This window comes from Sciurus carolinensis, chromosome 4, assembly GCF_902686445.1.
Source record: "Sciurus carolinensis chromosome 4, mSciCar1.2, whole genome shotgun sequence".
NCBI classification, from domain to species: domain Eukaryota; kingdom Metazoa; phylum Chordata; class Mammalia; order Rodentia; family Sciuridae; genus Sciurus; species Sciurus carolinensis.
In genome coordinates this window covers 128,493,116-128,514,884 of record NC_062216.1, presented here as the reverse complement: position 1 = coordinate 128,514,884, position 21,769 = coordinate 128,493,116, and the positions used below count along the sequence as shown (strand labels likewise).

Here is a 21,769-nt window from a genome sequence, read left to right as displayed (position 1 = left end):
CTTTTTTAAGGCATAATTCATATATCATAAAATTCATCCATTTCAATAGAAATTTTTAATGTATTCAAAGTTTTATAACCATTATCACCACCTAATTCCACAATTTTTTCATAACCCCAAAAAGAAACCCCATAGTGAAGGATGCATTTCTAATTCAAGGTAGAAACATCTGAAATAAATTTGGTTTGAAGAAATATTCAAGAAGTATACTGTCTGCAATACTATGTTCATAATTATATTTCAAAAACATGTAAAACACACACCTGTAATCCCAGTGACTTGGGAGGCTAAGGCAGGAGGATTGCAAGTTTGAGGCCAGACTCAGCAATTTAGTGGAGTCTAAGCAACTTAGCAAGACCCTGTCTCAAAATAAAAAACAAAAAGGACTGGGGATATGGTTCAGTGGTCAAGTATCCCCGGGTTCAACCCCAAGTACCAAATAAATAAATAAATAAATATAAATATATATATATATATATTTTTTTTTTTCCCCCTAATTTAAAATTTTAAAAAACCCTGTAGAACAAAGACTGGAAGGAAAATAAATATCCAAAAATTATAAGAGTAGTTGTATTTGGATATCATAATGATTCTTTTCCATGTTTTCTCTAAAACTATGATTCAGGGTTAGGGTTGTGGCTCTGTGGTAGAGTGCTTGCATAGCATGTGTGAGGTACTGGGTTTGACCTTCAGTACCACATAAAAATAAATAAATAAAATAAAGTAATTGTGTCCATCTACAATCAAAAAAATTTTAAAAACTATGATTCAGTAATATTATCTTTATGATTCTTAAAAAGGTACAACAGACTTTCCAGAAATATATGATTGAAATTAAACTACAAAATAAAAACAAAAAATACAAGGTGATACTTTTAATGTCCACCATATTTATTTATTCAATGTTTTTCATGGTAGAAAAATAACCATAAAGTTAATAAAAAAAAATTTGGTTATACTTACTAATCTGGTTGAAAAGCCACAGATGCATCTTACTTTATGACAAATGGACTGTTTCATCACCTTTGTATCTAGGCATCTACTTCTTAATGGTCATTTCTGAAATAAAGGTACAGTTATTAAAAATATGATTTTTGAGTGTACTCTAACAAAAAATATTTTAAGATCTTTAAGGACACTTATCTAAACTTCAGTGACCAGAAAGAATGATCAAAATACTTCCTGAGCAACCTCCTAACAAAGAATATTATGAACAGGGCTGAAAGTGAGGTGGGAGGGATAAAAAAATGGATTATTGTCCCACAGGACCAGAATACCTCATTGCCTTTCACCTGGCTTGGGGTTAAAATTCCTGAGTGGACTCAGGAATTTAGAGGTTGGAACAAGTAAAAAGAAACGTAAGGTAGACACTGATAAGTGAGTCCTAAAATTGAAGTTTTTTAACACAATAAATCAACTGATTTTATACACAAGCAACTTTTTTCCTATCTATTGTCTATTTACCCTCTGTCCATTTTATTTACTGGTATCTTTTAAGTATCTAAAATGAGAGTCATGCCATTAAGTGCTCAGTAAATATTTACTAAAAGAATGAGTAAACTGACGAACTACTTAAGTTTAATTGATAAAATATTTAACCTAACAGTATTTTAAAACAGTAAAATCTCAAAATGCTGTTTGTTTCGCTGTAGCATCAATAATGTTAATACCAACAATATCATTATGTTTTTTTTTTTCCTCAATAAACAAAAAACATACTTAAAAGACAATGATGACATGGTCCTAAGCAGGGAACCACAGCAAAAGCATATGTTACCATGCAATATTATTAAGTGCACTTTTGGTAAAGACTCCTAGAAGGGGAATTACATGCAATTTTGCCAAATACTGGCAAATGGGTTGGGTGGTGGTCTTTTCCTTTTTAAATGTGTGTTCTTTGAGGTGCCTGTTGTGGAGACAAAGAGGAATTTTTATGTAAGAAGTAAAAAGCTGCTCTGACAGATCTTAAGAATAAACCTCAAGGAATCCAGTAGTTTCCTACTTCCTATTCCATAGCTGAATGGTATTTTACAAAATGCTACACTTTTTGTAAAAAAATTAAAGGAATTCAATATAAATACACATTTGCTTTTCTTCCTTTGCTTTCAAAAAAGCCACATGGAATGATAAACCAAAACCAAAGTAGCTACCTGTGGAGAAAAGAGAAAGTAGGGTATAAGAGACAGGGAAGAAGTTAAAACTTCTCAGATTATACTTGTTTTACAGTTTTTATTTAGAGATATATTTTAAGATAATTGAAAATACAAAATAAATTCAAAAAGAGAAAATACACAAAATTAAGAAACGGAAACAAACGAACCAAATCATACAAAGTTGGTGGTATAACCACACATAGAATTATTTTAAGCCACTTTTAAAACAAAATTTAACAACATATTCTTAGCCAAATGTAAGAAAAAGGAAAAACAAACCAAAACTCTCAAAAACTACATTTGGTAGTCTTGTTACTACAAATACTGGCAAATAGGTAATACCTGTCATCAGGAACCAAGAATTGCAGCATAAGAGAAAACAGATTCAAATATAAAAATCATGATAAAAATTGTATAATCTGAAATTAGAATTGGGGTATCAATAAACTTATGATCAATTTAATCTCATAAATACTCACTGCTTAGCTGGGTGCAGTGGCACATACCTGTACTCCCAGAGACTCGGGGAATACAAGAGGATATCCTCTTAGGCAAGAGGAACACTAATTGGAGCTCAACCTCAGCAATTTAGCAAGGCCCTAAATAACTTAGCGAGACCCTGTCTCAAAATAAAAACTAAAAAGGGCAGGCATGTAGTTCAGAGGTAAAGTGCTTCTAGGTTCAGTCCCCAGCACCAAAATAAATAAATACCCATTCCTTGCTCTTTTCCCTGAAAAAGCTTTGAAGCAATTATTACCCAGTTACAAACTACTCCTATTGTAAATTGTGCTCTCTCCATACCATTTCCCACTTAAAGTGACTAGACTTCTGGGGTATTTGTTGTGCTAGGAAGCTAGCTACCAAAGACTACCAGGGTTGTAGAAAAAAGTGATTTAAAGCCAACTTGAAGGACAAACGGTGCCCACTAGCCAAAGGTGAATCAAACTGAACATCAAAAAGATGACTACCAACTAATTGAAACATTAAATACATTAAAAGTTCAATTAAAAGTTTTAAATGCATTAAAAGTTCATATTCACTTTTGGAAGTTGCTAAGGCGCATACTTTAGTTAGTTGAACACTACCCCAGAGTAATCAAGCAGTCAATAAATGACAGGTCTTCTTTTTGGGGACTCAAAATATCAGATGTGGAAGAGATGTTGGGATTAAAACATCACTATTTTGTAGCCCCTGATGATATAATCAATCTAGAAAATGAGCAGTGGTTGCCTAAACCATTGGGTAAAGGGAAACGTAACAGACACATTAAACTGACAAAACCTGAACACAGGATTACTATTATCATTAAAAATGATAGACAGGTCCCGGGCCAAACGGCGGGCGGTGGGAAGCCGTGCCCCGCGGCCTCCCGAAGACCCCGTCAGGCGCGACGAGGAAAAAGAAGAAAACGAAGTCGAGGATGAGGACGAAGACGATGAGGATAGTGAGGAAGAGGAGGACGAAGACGACGAGGTCGTTGACGAGGAAGTGAATGTTGAATTTGAAGCTTATTCCATCTCAGATAATGGAATTAAGAAATTACTACAGCAGCTTTTTCTAAAAGCTCCTGTGAACACTGCAGAACTAACAGATCTCTTAATTCAACAGAACCATATTGGGAGTGTGATTAAGCAAACAAATGTTTCGGAAGACAGCGATGATGATGTGGATGAAGATGAAATTTTTGGTTTCATAAGCCTTTTAAATTTAAGTGAAAGAAAGGGTACCCAGTGTGCTGAACAAATTAAAGAGTTGGTTCTAAGCTTTTGTGAGAAGAACTGTGAAAAGAGTGTGGTTGAACAGCTGGACAAGCTTTTAAATGACACCACCAAGCCTGTGGGCTTTCTCCTAAGTGAAAGATTCATCAATGTCCCTCCTCAGATTGCTCTGCCCATGCACCAGCAGCTTCAGAAAGAACTAGCAGAATCACACAAAACTAATAAGCCATGTGGGAAGTGCTCCTTCTACCTTCTGATTAGTAAGACATTTGTGGAAGCAGGAAAAACCAATTCCAAAAAGAGATGGAGCAACCACAAGGATGAATTAATGTTTGCAAATGCAGAGGAAGAGTTTTTCTATGAGAAGGCAGTCCTGAAGTTCAACTATTCAGTGCAAGAGGAGAGTGACACTTGCCTGGGAGGCAGGTGGTCTTTTGATGATACACCAATGAAGCCCTTGCGAACTGTGATGTTAATTCCAGACAGCAAGATGAGTGAAATCATGGAGAAACTGAAAGATCATCTATCTATCTAGCCTATTTTTCATGGACATTGATGGACTTATTTTTATAAAATTACCAGAAAACCCAGTGGAGCTTTACTGAAAACTCGTGACTTTATTCAGATTTAAGTCCTCTACAAAAAGTAGGGTTCTTTTCCATGTGTCTATGACACATTTACAAAATATTTCTTTTTTTTTTTTTTTTTGGTCAAATTATGAATGGTTGATTAAAAACTTCCACCAAGAAGAAAAACATGGGAGTAGTAATTTGAGGAATTCAATAAAACTCCTATTTTTTTATTTAAAAAAAAAAAAAGATAGACAAATAGACATTGTGTGCAGAAGTACTAATTCTGATCCATGAAGTGTTCCTCTGGGGAGCTCCAATTTCCAAAGGTATCCATAATACTACCACTTTTACCATGTCTACCACAGTCCATGCCACCTTATTCTGTATGTACACTACTGTAATCATTCTCTGTCAAATCTCCCTGGTTCTCTTAGTCACCTTGACAAGTCAGTCAGATCAGGCATATTCAAAGAATATTAGATCATGTCACTCCTCTGCTTAAAATCTTCAACTGAGTCCATCTCACTGGTACAAAGGCCCATGAAAAAAAAAAAAAAAAAAAAAACCAACACCCCCCCACCCCACACCTTCCCTACTTCTCTGATTTCATCTCCTACAGTTCTCCTGCCTTTTGTTCATTCCATTCAAGTCACACTGGCTTCTTTGCTTTCCTTGAACACATCAAGCATATTCTGACTTCAGGGCCTCAGGACTTGTTTTTCTCTCTGACACACCAGTTCTCTCTGGCTTACTCCTCTTCTATTTAAGACTTGTTTTTTACAAGTCATATCATCAAAGAGATCTGCCTTAGTACCCTGGGCAAGCCCAAAGTTATCTGCCTTAGCTTTCCTTATCTGACAGAATATGTGAGGAAAAATAAGTTATACATTTTGGAGAGGGTACTCTTCAAACACAACATCATTATCATCAATCTTCAGATTTTTGTGTCTAAACATCCACAGGGCTCATTAGCCCTTTAAAAAGATTCGTACGTTCCCAACTTCAAAGAATTAAGGAAGACATACAAAAAAATGTTTGTTTGTTTGTTTTTGGTTGTTTGGTCTTTAAATCACCTGTACTATATAACTCTACAAAGGAGTGGTAGAACATTTTAATTAAATAAGTTTCATTAAAAACCAATCACCACCTGGCACAGTGGCACACACCTGTAATCCCAGTGCCTAAGGAGGCTGAGGTAGGAGGATCATGCGTTTAAAGTCCATCTCAGTGAAACCTGTCTCTAAATACAATACAAAATAGGGCTGGGGATATAGTTCAGTGGTCGAAGTGACCCCTGAGTTCAATCCCCAGTACCCAAAAAACCCAATTACCAATAAAATGACATTCCCTTTCCTCCTACTCCTTTAGGAATTTCTGCTTGTTGAACACATTATAAAGTTCCAAATAACCTTAGGAAAAGTTTACTTGAAATTTATCTGTTACCTTTAGGTACGATGACCACCAAAGAAAATCAAAAGAACTCACTAACTCTTAACATCACTAAACCAACCAACTATAACGTGGTAGGAATGCTTGAATTCAAATTACTTTTGCTAGGCTGAAGTCTACTGTGTCGTTTAAGTATCCTTTGGCTGGCAATCTTCAGGGTCTTAAGAGAGATAACTAGGGGACAGAGAAAACAGCAGTTATGACTCTGTCAGTGATCACATGAAACAGTCCCTGAAGACCAAAATAAAGATACTACTTCTGGCAAGAGATCTCCTGAACTTCCCCAAAACTAACTTATCCACATACCTTTCATCTGAACAATTTATTTTCCCTTTAAATTCACAAAGCACTGGTTATATGCCTATCACATAAACCAAGGTATAAAAATAAAATAAGAGTAAAATGAAAACAATCAGCAGGGGTATCGAGAATTAGATGATGAAATTTAATGTTCAAATTTGTTTGGGGCAGGTAACAACTTTCTCAATAGGATCCATAAAGCTCAGAAAATAATGTCAAGAGTTAATAAATGGGATGGCATCAAATTAAAAAGCTGGACAGCAAAGGAAACAATTAACAATGTAAAGAACCTACAGAATGAGAGAAAAATCTTTTCTAGCTACTCTTCTGATACAAGATTAATATCTAGAACACATAAAGAACTCAAAACACTTAATAACAAAAAACCCCCAAATAACCCAATTAATAATATATTAATTATTATTAATATATTAAACAGGGCAAATATATTAAACAGTCACCTCACAAAAGAAATACAGCTGGGTGGTGTGGTACATATCCATAATCCCAGCAGCTTGGGAGGCTGAGGCAGGAGGATCTCAGGTTCCAAGTCAGCCTCAGCAACTTAGTTAAGGCCCTGACCAACATAGCGAGATACTATCTCAAAATAAAAAGTAAAAAGGGCTGGGGATGTGGCTCCGTGGTTAAGTATCCCTGGGTTCAATCTCCGGTACTACAAAAGAAACTACTGTACAGGAATATTTTCTAAGTTATAAACTTAGCATTTTTTTTTTTTTTTTTTGCGGTGCTGGGGATCAAACCCAGGGCCTTCTTGCAAGCACTCTGCCGACTGAGCTATCTCCCCAGGCCCGTAAACTTAGCATTATTATTAGATGTGACTACAGCCTACAACACAGTAAAACAATATATCTACTCTGAAATAAAAACCAAAATGATTCCTTAATTATCAGGACACATTACCCAGGAAATGTCATCAATTATTCAGAGAAAATGAAAATTCCTTGAAACAAATAACCATTACTGAAAACTATGCCATTTAATATCAAGACAACTTTCCAACTTACACAGAGGAGAAATTCAACATGATTAAATTTTCCCAAAGGACTGAATACATATGCTAGTACTATAAATACATTTGTCCTGGGATTTTCAGCAAAATGAACACTTAAAAAAAAAATTTCCTCATAATCGCCATTCATTGCACTGATGGTTAAGAATGAAGAGGAGAGGGGAAAAAGGGGTGAGGGAGAGAAGAGAGGACACATTCTCTCAAGATACCAATTATAAATAATAAAACATTTTTTAAAAAGCAATTTACGATTATAGTGTTTCTCAGCAACAAACAACTATGAAGACTGATAAATAGGATCAAATAAAGATAATGGAATGGTCTGTACAGTTTTGAAATCAATACTGGGAATATTACCTGCGGCATTTGCTTTTTTGTTTTGCAGCTGAAAGAAACGAAAGTTCACAGCATAGAGTAAATACTGTCTCTAAAAACTTCAATACACACCAGTCTCTCTATAGTCAGTATCTCTTTTGTGCAAACTCATATATTTTAAAAACTTCTGTATACAGACAGGCTATTAATATTCTAGGAAGGTATAAAATGTATTTTTAGTAAGAAACAGTTTTACATCTTAACATACAACTCTTAAACACTGTTACTCTTACCTCCAGAAGTTGTTTTCTTCTATATTTTCAACAATATGCATAAGGGATATATAAAAATCTAAATAAACATCACCAGAGTCTAGCTATATTATTTTTCAGGAATTTTAACACAATACACAAAATAATTGTTGTGAAGAATTTCTTGGCATTTTCATTTAATTTTAATTTCTTGGCCTTGTTGCCAGGCGTGGTAATACACGCCTGTAATCCTAGAGAATCGGGAGGCTGAGACAGGAGGATCACAAGTTTGAGACCAGCCTCTAGAATTTATTGATACCATAAGCAACTTAGCAAGCAAGGCCTGTCTCGAAATAAAAAATAAAAGGGCTGGGTTCAGTGGTAAAGTACTCTTGGGTTCAACCCCAAGTACAAAAAAAAAAGCGGGGGAGGCTTGCTTCTGATATTACCCCTTCTACTAGATTACCAAAATGGCTTTGCATTTGATCGCCTCTTCCTGAAAAGGCCATCTTCAGAGGAATGTGCCCCAGAAACTGTCAACTATCAGTCTGGTCCATTAACTTCCTCAGACGTAAAGCAATTTTTATAAAGTACACTTCATCCCCTTTATTTTCTAGAGGATTATCCACAACTTCAGAACAAGTCAATCAAAAATATTCATGATTTTTGGCCCTCAATTTCTCCTTTATCTGCTAGGGGTAAAATTCTATCTTCATTTTTCTGGTAGGCTCTAAAGATTTTTTCAGCAAATTATAGGATATACAGACAACATTTCTCACAGTCTAACTCTAAGGTAATTTCTCATGGTGGGCTCTGTAAAAGGGGCAATGAAAGAAGGAATGACCAATGTTTAACCAAGTTCTAGCAAATTCATGTCTCATGAAAGAGCCTTTAATAAAATCAAATCCCAAAACAAGATGCCATAGTGCATTTTCAGGTAACAGATTACCTGATTCTGGGTACTTTATTTAAAAATAAATAAATAAATAAAGAGAATTATTTGTCTCAGTTTTAGAGGCTGACATTCCAAGTCTTTAAAAGGTGGCTCTGGTTCTGGTGATAGGCTTGTGGCAGATGATACTGCAATAAAAGGACTGCATGTGGAAGAGATCACACAGCAAGACAGGAAGCCTGAAATCAGGAAGGGGCCAGCCTTGCTCTTTAAGAACAACCCAATTTTAAGAACAAACTAGGGTCCCCCAAGATCTACATTACTTCCATCAGGGCAATGCCATGAGTGCCCTAATTATCTTTCATTAAGCTCTACCTCTTAAAGGTTCCACCACATTCCAACATCACCACATTGAGGACCAAGCTTCTTACATGTAAACCCTTGGGGTACAACTCACACCATAAAATAAGCTATATGTTTTCTCTGAACTACTGCTATGAAATATTATTTCTCCTGAAATTCACAAACCTTAGTTACAGTCATAAGACAATCCAAATGAATTCAGTGGCTATCATAACATGGACCTACTTCATTATTCCTCAAGAATTTGCTTAATATTCTACATTTAAATGTCATGTAGGAAAAAAATGCTAGGAAGAAGAGCAAAAAAAAGACAAACCCCACAAATTGGCTATATTAGAAATACCAGAACAATTTTGAAAGTAGGGAAAAAAAAAAAAAAACCCTGTTTACAGATGAAGAAACTGAAGCAGTTTATGAGCAAGGAAAGAACTGAAGTTCGCATTATAAATGGTGATTTCCCTCCTCCCAGAATTATCCATTTCAATAAATCTATAAGATATTTTAGATTAATACATATGATATTTAAATCAGAACATACTGCAATGCTAAACAATTAAACTGAACACATGAATTCTGACTATAGTAAACAAGTTAAAGTAATTTAAAATGGCCCAAGTGCCCTTTAGAAATTATAGAACTCTAAGTAAGTAACCTATATTCTAGGTGTAGCTCTTTAGGACAGTCTGGGGTAGCTAAACGATCACTTCTCTGGTCCAACAGGACATTTCTTAAATAGATGAATCAATTTATCATTAGCTAAGTACTATTGCTCATTTAAGGACTGTTGGTTTACTAAAATAGTTTGGACAATCCCAGAGGCTCAGGAGGCTGAGGCAGGAAGATCCCAAATTCAAAGTCATCCTCAGCAATTTAGAAAGGAACTGAGCAATGCAGCAAGATCCTGCCTCAAACTAAGAAATAAAAAGGGGTGGATATATGGTTCAGTGGTTAAGCAACTCTGAGTTCAATCCCCAGAACCAAAAAAGGGGAAAAACAAAGGAGAGAGAGAAAATATGTTAACACCAATTACACAGATACAAAAATTCATTTTATACAGCTTGCAATGGACCAAAGAAAAAAAATAATAACAATAACAGTTCTCAAATTAAAATTTTCATCTTATTAGGAAAATCAGATAGGAATTAGGACAAAAAGCACAGTATACTCCATACTGAAATTTTAATACTTAAAGGGAACAAAGGTCACTTTTAATTTCAAGGACATGTACCTTCCATCAGCATTTCTCTAGCACCCAGCCCACATTTAGACAGTTTACATGAATTGTGTGTGGAGATGGGCACTCAATCTTCAATTTTATAAAAAGTGTAGCTGTCCATTTTATCCAGGGGCAAAAATGAAAAAAATAACAGTACTATAAATACTGTTTTGGTAACACAGAAAACTCCACGGGACAGATTCGTACTTTCAAAGGAATAATTAAAAAAGAGATGTACTTTATGAAGAAATGCTCTAGATTGGTTGACATCATAGAAAGTATGGGAGCTTGTCTTTATGATTTTTCCCCCTTGAACCAAGTTGGATACTCCCCAAGTTAAGTATCAGTTTCTATCTATTACTCCTAGATACCACTAAACTTTTTAGCTTTGAACTAAAGTAAGTCAATTTAAATTGAAAACTGGTAGAGAAGTTTAATACCTACTGCTTACTCTAGGGAAAGCATTGATTCAAACTTTAAAAATGGGAGGTAGGGGGGTTTGATGACTTTCCTAAAGCAAAGGAGGAAAGAAGCCTATCATTTTTCAACTGGTTATATAACTAACAAAATATATATATATATATATATATATATATATATATATATATATATATATATACACGCATGTGTGTATGTATGTTTGTGTGATTAAAATGCTGCTTGTAGTGTATAGGGTAACATATGCACATCCCCTTCCATATGTATTTGTCTCTATCTCTCCTTTCAAGCTCTGTGTGTATGATGTTTCTCCCTCAGTCTTGGTCTCTCCATTTCCCCTATCCTTCATGTCCATGATCTCTCTCTCTCTCTTATAACTCAGTTCCAAGCACTGATTTTCAGAAAGAAAGCATTTTATTAAGTTGTAGCCTATAGCAGAATGAACTATAAAAATAGTCACAAAATGAGAAAGAGTCAAATCATGCTGAGGGTACATCTCAGTGTTAGAGTACTTGCCTAGCTTGTATGAGGCCCTGGGTTTGACCTCCAGCACAAAAAATAAAAATACACACACACACACACACACACACACACACACACACAACAGAAATCACTCAAATCATTGGTTTAAAAGATAAATTAAAGTCACAAAATTTCAACTTTCTTTAAAATACCAAAACATATACACACAACATGCACAAAATCTTAAGCTTAGTGAACTCAATCTAACAGATTAATTTACAGAAGTTTGAGCTAAACATACCAGGGGAAAAAAATTAGAGTCAGTTTAATACAATAATGAGTACATCTTAACTTTAAGAACTTCACCCATCTTATGTTTTCATAAGGTTCAACTCTTTCCCACATTTCCTTTATATCTAAGACATGTGCCTCATCAAATATAGATCTAGCTCAGGCTAGGAATGGGCAACAAGTGAGCAGAGAAACAGAGAGCAGAAGGAACTGGCTGTGATACTAATTGAAAAACTACAGCAAGGTCAAGTCCAGGGCATTGGTGGCAGCATTTAGAGTCATCTAGAGCCAGCAGTGTTACTGGAGCAGTTTGTGGCGTCTGTCTGTCTCTAGATGGTACTGGCATCCTCATGGGAATCATTGTGCAATGTGATTTTGGGCATTGTTTCTGGCTGCTTAGCCCTTATAACAATTTGTTGAGCCACTGGGTTCAACCCAATATCCTTTAAAAATATAAAATATGCTCGAATTGTTTTTGTTTCTTCTCTTTGTTGTTTGGTACTGGGTATCTAACCAGGGATGCTTTGCCACTAAGCTCCATTTTTTTTGTTTGTTTGTTTGTTTTTTGAGGGTCTAAGTTGCTAAGGGTCTCACTAAACTGCCAAGGCTGACCCAGAACTTGCTATCCTCCTGCTCTGCCTCTGGAGTCACTGGGATTATAGACAAGAACCACATGCACCACACCTAACACACCTGACCTAAAAATTTTTTTTTTGGTATTACTAGGGATTGAACATGGGTTCTGTACCTTGAGGCTACACTCCGAGCCCTTTTAGTTGTTTTTGTTGTTTTGTTTTCTGAGGCAGGATCTCACTAAATTGCTCAGATTGGCTAGTACTTGGAATCCTCCAGCCTCAGGCTCCTGAGTTGCTGAGATTACATGTGTGCACCACCATCCCTAGCTTGAATAGATTTTACTACATCCAGGAATTCTGCCAGACACATCTGATTGTGGTAACACCCATTCTCACCTCCCCACCCCACCAGGAAACAGAAAAAAAAAAAATCTATTTTCAGTCTCTACAAAGAAACACAAAAAGTTAAATCTGCCCACTTTCAAAATCTATGAATTTATTGGAATTTATTGGGAATTCTTGGAAATGTTATGGTCAAGGCAACTTTAGAATTATTCCAAAGGAACACTATAAAGGAGAAATGATGACACAGGAAAATGAAAACACAAAAAGTAGTTTTCATTGATGGAACAGAAATCATTCTTGCATGCCTGACATCAACCTTCTTATTCCCAACATGTCTTCCCATATGGAGTTTTTCACCTACTGGTTGATAATCAAGGAGCCACCTGATTGAGCCATTAAGGTCAATTGGGCACCTGTAATCCCAGCAATTTGGGAGGCTGAGGCAGGAGGATAACAAGTTCAAGGCCAGCCACAACAATTTGGCGAGGTCCTAAACAACCTAGGGAGACACTGTCTAAAAATATAAAATTAAAAGGGCTGGGGATGTAGTTCAGAGGTAGAGCACCTAGGGTTCAATCCCCAGTACTGCCAACGATAAAGAAAACACACACACACACACACACACACACATGAATTGAACCCACTGGCACTTTTAACACTGAGCATCCCAGCCCTTTTTTATTTTGAGATGGGGGGGTCTCACTAAATTGCTGAGGTTGGCCTTGAACTTGTCATCTTCCTTCCTCAGTCACCCAAACTGCTGGGATTACAGGCATGCACCATCAGGCCTGGCTCCTCTCGTTTTAACAAATAACTCAATAAAACATCTGCACAGCAGAACAATTCACTTCTCTATTAAAATAGTACCCAGCAAATCAGTGTCTGATTCTCACAGGCTGGTATACATTCCTCTTCCTCTGCCACATTTCTCTACAGTTCTCTTTTATAGTTTGGTAATACTTTTTCCATTGTCTACAGGTTAAATTTCAAATTTTGTTACTTGTCAGTAAATATGACACAAGATTTGTGGGGAGAGTGAAACTAGGAGACTAAATCTTGTTTTTTGAAAATCTCAGGAGCCAGTTTCCATACTGAATTGTTACCATGTAGAGTTGAAATGACAGTAGTCCCCTTTTATCCATGGTTTCACTTTCTACGGTTTCAGCTATCTGGTGAACCATGGTCTAAAAACTCCAGAAATAATTTTTAAGTTTTTTTTGTTTTGAATGCTAGGAATCAAACCCAGGGCCTTCCACATGCTCAGCATGCACACTATCATTGAGCTACACTCCCAGTCCGAACACTTACAAGTTTTAATTATGTACCATTCTAAGAAGTGTGATAAAATCTTGCACATTAAGATCTGTCCCACACAGGACATGAATTTATCCAGCATACCTATGCTGTATATACTATCTGCCAATTGGTCACTTGGTAATGTTCTCAGTAACTATACTGAGTATCATAATATCACAGTATTTGTGTTCACATAACCCATATTGTACTAAATAAGAACCCTAAAGCACAAGAGTAGTGATGCTAGCAACTTTATTACAGTATATTGTTATAATTAATGTATTTTATTATTAGTTAATGTTGCTAATCTCTTACCGTGCCTAACTTATAAATTAAACTTTACAAAGGTACATGTGTACAGACAAAAATATAGTATAGAAAGTGCTTGGTGCATGCTTTTGAGCATGCACTGTGTTCTTGGAACATATCACCTATAGATAAGGGAGGATTACTTCATGTTTTAGCAAATAAAAGAATAATCAGAAATTTTTAAAATTTTAATTCAGATGAAAATTTAGAAAATAAAACCAAGCAATTGGAAACGTATACTGATGTCTAATGTATACCTAATGTATCTAAAATCAGAAGAAAAAGTCAAACACTGAATTTTGGCACAGATCTGGGAGTAGAGGATGTCCCAGAATTACGGGGTTCATGTCAATCACATATTAGAGCTTTGTTAAGACTAAAATAGTTGAGGCCTTAAGAATTAAGCAACTGCATGTAATCCCAGCGGCTTGGGGGAGCTGAGGCAGAAGGATCATGAATTCAAAGCCAGCGTCAGCAAAAGTGAGGTGCTAAGCAACTCCAGTGAGACCCTGTCTCTAAATAAAATACAAACTAGGGTTAGGGATGTGGCTCAGTGGTCAAGGGCTGCTGAGTTCAATCCCTGGTTACCATTCCTCCCAGAAAAAAGAATTAAGCCACTTACCCAAAGAACACTGTTTATTAGTAGAGTGATATTATTAAAAGATCAAGTGAACTGAAGTTAATTGAATACCATTAGAATTATAATAAGTCCAAGGGCAATAATTTAAAATTCAACTTAATATAAATAATGTTCTGATTTATAATTCATAAATATCCTGGATGCATTAACGTAGAAAAAGTGATAAAGAGGGGGCTGAAGTTGTGGTTCAGAGGTAGAGCACTTGTCTAGCATGTGTGAGGCACTGGGTTCAGTTCTCAACACTGCATATAAAAAAATGAATAAAAATAAAGGTCCAGGGCTGGGGAGATAGCTCAGTCGGTAGAGTGCTTGCTTGCCTTGCAAGCACAAGGCCCTGGGTCCGATCCCCAGCACTTCCCCCCACCAAAAAAAAAAAAAAAAAAAAAAGTCCATCAAACACGAAAAAAAATTATTAAAAAAAAAAAGTGATAAAGAAATGTAAAAACAGTTACTCTATCCACAAGTTCATTCTCTATAACTCCCAGGATGTGTTATGAAGTAAAACAACATTTTTGCCTATGTGTAAAGGACTAGTTCATTAATTATCAATTTTATATTGGCTGTTATTTCATACTCAGAATTTAACTTATATATTAAACAATGAATTTAAATTAATGCCAATTAACAAAAACAATCTGGTCACAATTCACCCACTTATAAAAGAATGCCACTAATCCCCATATGGAAAAGTTCCTTTGCAATTGGTTAGCTTACACTAAACCCAGCGGATTTTTACACAAAGGAATTCAAGGAAAAGGTTCACACAAAATCTAGCTCTTCTTTAAAAATGAGACATGTCTAAGGCAGCCTTAAAAGTTAGCTATATTTGTGTTTTATGAGCAGTCTAGAAGGAGGACTAAAAAGGCCCTAAGGCTAGTCCTGAATTACTACTCTATTATGAAGAGTAATTATGCTACAAAGTAACAACAGGAACATCTAAGACACTAAAAATAAAAATGAAGCATCAAACTCCTAACAGAATAAGGTGCAAGAACAAAAAGTTCAAGAAACCTGAAGAGAACAGGGAAAGAGAGTGTATATAAAGAGACAAGGTTTACAGCACCAATGGCAAACCTAAGACACATGTAAATGCCACTTCCCCTCCTTCAAAACTGACAGACACAGGAAACAGGTAACAGCTCTCTGGAATCTGGCAAAGGCCTAAAAAAACTCAAGATTGCTATTACAAAGCACTGGGAATTGTCACACCAAATAACATTGCCATCCCTGGTTTAGTTTGACTGGATTAAGATTGTGCAGATAATCCAGTTAGGAGTGAACAGTAACAAGAGCAGCCAGTATTTAAGGAGGTATTTTTAAAATTCATTTTTAGGTTACATATATTTCTTCACTAACTTTTCAGAACAAACTTCATAACTCCTAATAATGTACCCATTTAGTAGATGAAATAAAATAAAAAACAGGGCTGGGGTTGTGGCTCACTGGTAGAGTGCTCACCTAGCAAGCGCAAGGCCCTGGGTTCATCCTCAGCACCACGTAAGACAAAATAAAGGTACTGTGTCCACCTGTAACTAAAAAATACATTTTAAAAAGTGTACAAAAAAGAAAAAATAACAAAACTGAGATTTCCAGAATTTTAAACAACCAACATGCCAGAATTAAGTAATAAGTATGTAACACTATGCACATTACTTCTCTAGTTTAAGTTATTATCTAAGTGCCATAATCTATTATTGTCCCTGGAAATAAGTTCATAACGTGCATATATGTACAAAGAGCTTCAAAGTGCCAAATAATTTGCATTCTAGTTAGATTCATCATTTTAGCTTGATTTTCACTCACAGGTTCTAATGCTATTATAGTGGCTAATAAACCCACAAAGATGAAAAACAGATTCACTAAAAGACAATGTGGCCAGGCATGTTGCCCACACCTCTAATCCCAACAACTCCAGAGACTGAGGCAGGAAATTCACAAGAACAAAGCCAGCCTCAGCAACATAGTGAGATCCTGTCTCAAAATAAAACATAAAAAGGGCTAGGTATGTAACTCAGTCTGGGCTCAACCCCCAGAACTTTAAAAAAAAAAAAAAAAAAAAAAAAAAAAAAAAAGAACAGGTAGGGTACTGAGCTAGTACCCTAGATGTATTCATTTAATCTCTCAACATGACATAGGTATTATTACCTCTATTTCATAGGTAAAGAAACTAAAGCACAGAAAGGTTGAGATGTGTTTGTTTCTATGAACCTAGGCACATCCCTGAATCACTACACAGTATTGACCCAATAACAAATAAAAGCATTTAATACAGTTTTTGGCATAGCTTTCAATGGACATTAGTGATTAGGGGCACAACAACAATACACTTGCCAGAAAAGACGTTATATCAATCCAGATGGACTATTTATTCATTTAGTAAATAATTATAATTATTATCTGTCATGGACAATGAACTGCGTTAGAATGCAGGCACGTTCTCCAAAACTTCAGAAAACAGTGTAAGAAAAAAAGATGGAGAGATCATGTAATTTAGGTATCTAGTTTAGATAAGAAAATCTAACATACAAAGAAGAAAACAGTTATTCACAGGTGTCAAGACACAGAAGGGGTAAATAACCCTGTCTAGAGCACTCAGAGTTGTACAGAAAAGGAAATAACTCAATTGCATCTTGAACAACAGACTTCTACAAAAATCTCTGGCTAACAGCCTCTCCCCAAAAATGACTCCCACAGAAAGGTCAAGTGCTAATCGCTATGAAAAATACTACGGTAAAAGTACAGAATGTGGTTCAGCAAAATAGCACCGTCTTAATGTGTGCAAGGAAGGGGATGGTGCTCAAGGTTGTGAAGGGTCTAGGCAATCAAAACCCTGCCAACACAATAGCAACCAGTGATTAAGAAGGAGTTTATTAATCAAGCTTAATTTTAGAGTTAATGTGAACCTAAAACTCCTTTGGTTTGGCATACCTGTAATTGTTTATTAATCAAGCTTAATTTTAGAGTTAATGTGAACCTAAAACTCCTTTGGTTTGGCATACCTGTAAATACCTGTAAAATACTGTTTTTGTTTAAAACAGTCTCACTATGTTGTCCAGGTGATGGACCTAGACTTCCTGGGCTCAAACAATCCTCCTGCCTCAGTGTCTTAAGTAGCTGGGACTATAGACATGTGTCATCACACCCAGCTGCTAATAAATTCTTAATAAAAGATAGTTAAATTTTAAAAAACAGATGAGGGACAGTCCTTCAGTTAATCATGAATGAATGACCTTGACTTCTTTCTGAAACCTTACTTTAAAAAATTAAGAGTTTTTAGAAGCATAAAAACCATAAGGATGAAGAAAATGGAAAAGATGCAGAAGATGCAGCAGCAAATGAGAAAACATCAACAACATTTTGGAAATGAGAAATGGAGAAACTATCCTATCAAGATGAAGAAAACTGAATCATAAATCTGAAAGGGAGAGGCATTCCAAAGCAAGCTGATGTAAATGAAAGTAGAATAATGGTTACTAATGGCTAGCTGAGAAGGAATTAAAGAGTTATTATGTAATGGGTAGTTCCAGTTTGGGATGATAAAAAATTTCTGGGAAAAGTTCTAGAGCACTTGTCTAACATATATGAGGCCTTGGGTTTGATTCTCAGCACCACTTACTTACACACACACACACACACACACACACACACACACACAATCTAACTACTTAGCTGGGGCCGGGGGTGGAGCACACCTATAGTCCCAGACACTGCAGAGGTTGAGGCAGGAGGATCACAAGATCCAGGTCAGCCACAGAAACTTAACAAGACCTTCAGCAACTTAGACCCTATTTCAAAATAAAAAGGATTGGAGATCTAGTTTAGTAGCAGAGTGCCACTGGGTTGAATTCCCAGTACCAAAAAAGAAAAAGAAAAATACATAAAAAAATAAGGTTCATATAAGTGACCTCACAATGAAAACCAAACTTTTCTCTATCCCTGATAAATGTCTGGAGTTGTTCTTCTAGAGAAAAGACATCCCAAATTTAAGAACCTAAGTCACAACTGAAGTAAGACAAAATGCCTAATGGAAAAATGGGAGAACTGTGTGAAAGTCTGTTCAGAATGCAAAAGGTTGTCTCCAAGGAGAAAACAGATCTGACAGATAACCCTATAGGTTCAATCATATCAAAAGGTGATTTAGATCTGTCAATGAATTGCAGATGTATTAATAAAAGGCACAAAGTACAAGAAATTCTAAAGTGGGATAATTACCGGGAAAAAGAATAAGTTGAACAAGAAAAATATATAATCACAGTGAATTTTATAACTCAACTCTAAAAAATATTTGCATAGTTTTAATGTTAGCCCCCAAAATCTGATATCATATAAATGGAAAATGAGAAAAAGGGAAGTATATATGAATGTTTACAGGTCATAGATTATGATTACTGATTCTTACATTTTATAGAAGAAAGTAGCTACTGCCTAAAATGAAAAACCAAGCCAGGTGTGGCGGCACACACCTGTAATCAAAGTGACTAGGGAAGCTGAGGCAGAAGGATGACAAGTTCAAAGCCAGCCTCAGCAATTTAGCAAAGCCCAAAGCAACTTGATGAGACCCTGTCTCAAAATAAAAAAACAAAAAGGGCTGGGGATGTAGCTTAGTGGTTAAGCGTCCCTGGATTCAATCCTTGGTGCTAATAAACAAGTAAACAAAATGAAAAGTCAACAGAATGCTGAATACTATGGAGCCCCTGGCTCATACCTGTAACCCCAGTCACTCAGGAGGCTAAGACAGTAGGAACTCCAAATTCAAGGACAAACTGGGCAAATAAGTGAGATCCTGCCTCAAAACAAAATTTTATTCATTCACTCATTCATACATACATAATTACATATATACATACCGGGTTTTAAACCCAGGGGCACTTGACCATGAGTCACCTCCCCAAGTCCTTTATATTTTTATCTTAAGATAGGATCTTGATAAGCTGTTGAAGATCTCACTAAGCTGCTAAGGCCAGTCTTGAGCCTGTGATCCTCCTCGGCCTCACAACTCCCAAATCTCTGGGATTACAGGCCTTCACCACTGTGCTGGGGTAAAAACAAAAATTTTTAATTCTTTTTTTTTGGGGGGGGGGGGGGTAGGGGAGAGGGTAGTGCCAGGGATCAAATCCAAGGCCTTGTACATGCTAGGCAAGCACTCCACCACTGAACCACATCCCCAGGACTCCCCTCCCAATTTTTAAAAAAGAGCTGGAAATATAGCTCAGGGGTAGAACACTTGCCTAGAATGCATTAGGCCTTGGGATTCAACCCCTAGTACCATTGCCCGCCCCCTTAAAGCAGAAAATAACTGACTTCAAAAACTGAAGACAAATACCAGAATAGCTAAAGGAATATAAACTGACTGCCTCTAAAGATTGGGATTTGGAGATAAGGAGAGAAGAGATGGGGAAACTCCTATTTTTATGAACCTTGTAATAAAGCTTGACTTTTTAAACTATATGTATACAAATCCACTTTACTTTTATGAATTAAAAATCTGCAAAGGTAAAGCAGAAGATTTTGTCATGGTGTTTAAAAGATCTATAATTGTCTTAGACGATAATATATAATTTCCCCCAACTATTATTATTGATTTCTGTTAAGAATTAGCACATTCAGTGATTTGGGGATCAATCAAGAAAGAAAATGCCTTTCTTGAAGTAACAACTCATTAACAGATACAACATGCAATACTAGAGAAATAGTGTGGGTGGGTACCAATTCTAAAGCCTAATAACTTAAAACCATTCCTCAAATATAGCATTTTATTTATTTATTTCCTCCTAATAACATAAATTTGGATAATTTTATAAAAGCTCATATTAATTCCAGCTCATTTGCCACTAATGGATTAAATCCAAATTTTGACATTTTGAATGACTAGCATTTATAAGCACCAGTGATGGTAGACTTGAATTTAATATTGAAGTCTTATTGTCAAATGATATAACTGAACTGAAAAGCTACCTCACTGAATCATATACAAAATACTAAACATGAAAACAAAATAATTTTTATCTACAAAAACTAGCCATTTGCCACTTTTTAAAGTCACATTTCTGTAGACACAAATTCACCAACTAAATATAATCTAATTAACATACTTCTACACAGTCAAAACCAAGAATCTTATTCCAGAAAAAGAAACTACTTCAAAGCACAAGATTAAAACCATGAACTACATCAGCTTCTATTCATTCTTTTTTAATTAAAGAAGCTGTTATAGGGCTGGGGATATAGCTCAGTTGGTAGAGTGCTTGCCTTGCAAGCACAAGGCCCTGGGTTCAATCCCCAGCACCGCAAAAAAAAAAAAAAGTGTTATAAGTTATAAACCTTGGTTTACTTTTACAGCAGTATTAATAGACTCTGCTGATCTACAATATGTAGCTGCTCAATTTCATGTGCCGACTGACTGTAACAAATTTGCAAATAATTACACAACTATTTCAAAGGCTTTAAGGGCATTAAAATCCTATTTATTATATGCACTGTATACCCAGATAATCAAAGAAGAAATACAGAGAGATCTAGCAACTAAAGAAAAACCCAAGTATTTATCACTGAGTACCTGTTATGTTAGGGAACATGAGAGAGAAATGCATGAGACAAGACCCCTACATTCAAGAAGTTAGAAATTTAGCAGTCCATAAGGAAGAGGCAAGTGGGTATAGTAGGGCTGCCAAGTCTAAGTCATGAAAACAATTCAATTCATGAACAATATACAACAGTGAAATGACTAACAACTAAACTATAAATTATAAATTTAGAGAAGGGGAAGATAATAGAGGACTTGAAAAAAGTAGGCACTGAATTCAGTCTTAAAATAGAAAAGTATCTGAAGAGATAAGGGAGAAAGATCAATGCCAATCTCTCACTCTAAATTTTGCTACCTATGTAAACATTTTCAAAATGAAAAGCTGAAGGAAAATGTATGCAAAATTAAAAAAGGAAAAGTAATCTGAAAGAGAACTACCTAGAAAAGAAAAAATAAGTGATGTAGTAAACAGAGGAAAATTACTCACATTTAAAAAAAAATACAACCACCTTCCACATTTAACTTGTATGTCATAAATATTCACATTTTAATTAGCATCACTCCTTTATTTTAGAAAATAAGAAAGCTATTAAAATTCCATTTCTACAATGATAAACTGACAAAAAGAAGT

General features: G+C 35.7%; 2 protein-coding genes across 2 annotated transcripts in view; one reads left to right on the top strand and one right to left on the bottom strand.

Moving 5' to 3' along the window:
- Positions 1-21,769, bottom strand: part of Frs2 (fibroblast growth factor receptor substrate 2) — a 102,391-nt gene that overhangs the window by 42,087 nt on the left and 38,535 nt on the right. The window contains 1 exon segment of the mRNA XM_047549594.1: positions 964-1,059. Within this exon segment, the coding sequence (XP_047405550.1) occupies positions 964-1,020 (57 nt within the window). The 5' untranslated portion in view covers positions 1,021-1,059.
- Positions 3,465-4,676, top strand: LOC124982938 (BRCA2 and CDKN1A-interacting protein-like). Its single transcript, XM_047549795.1, has one exon. The coding sequence runs from the start codon at positions 3,465-3,467 to the stop codon at positions 4,404-4,406; it is 942 nt and encodes a 313-aa protein (XP_047405751.1). The 3' UTR covers positions 4,407-4,676.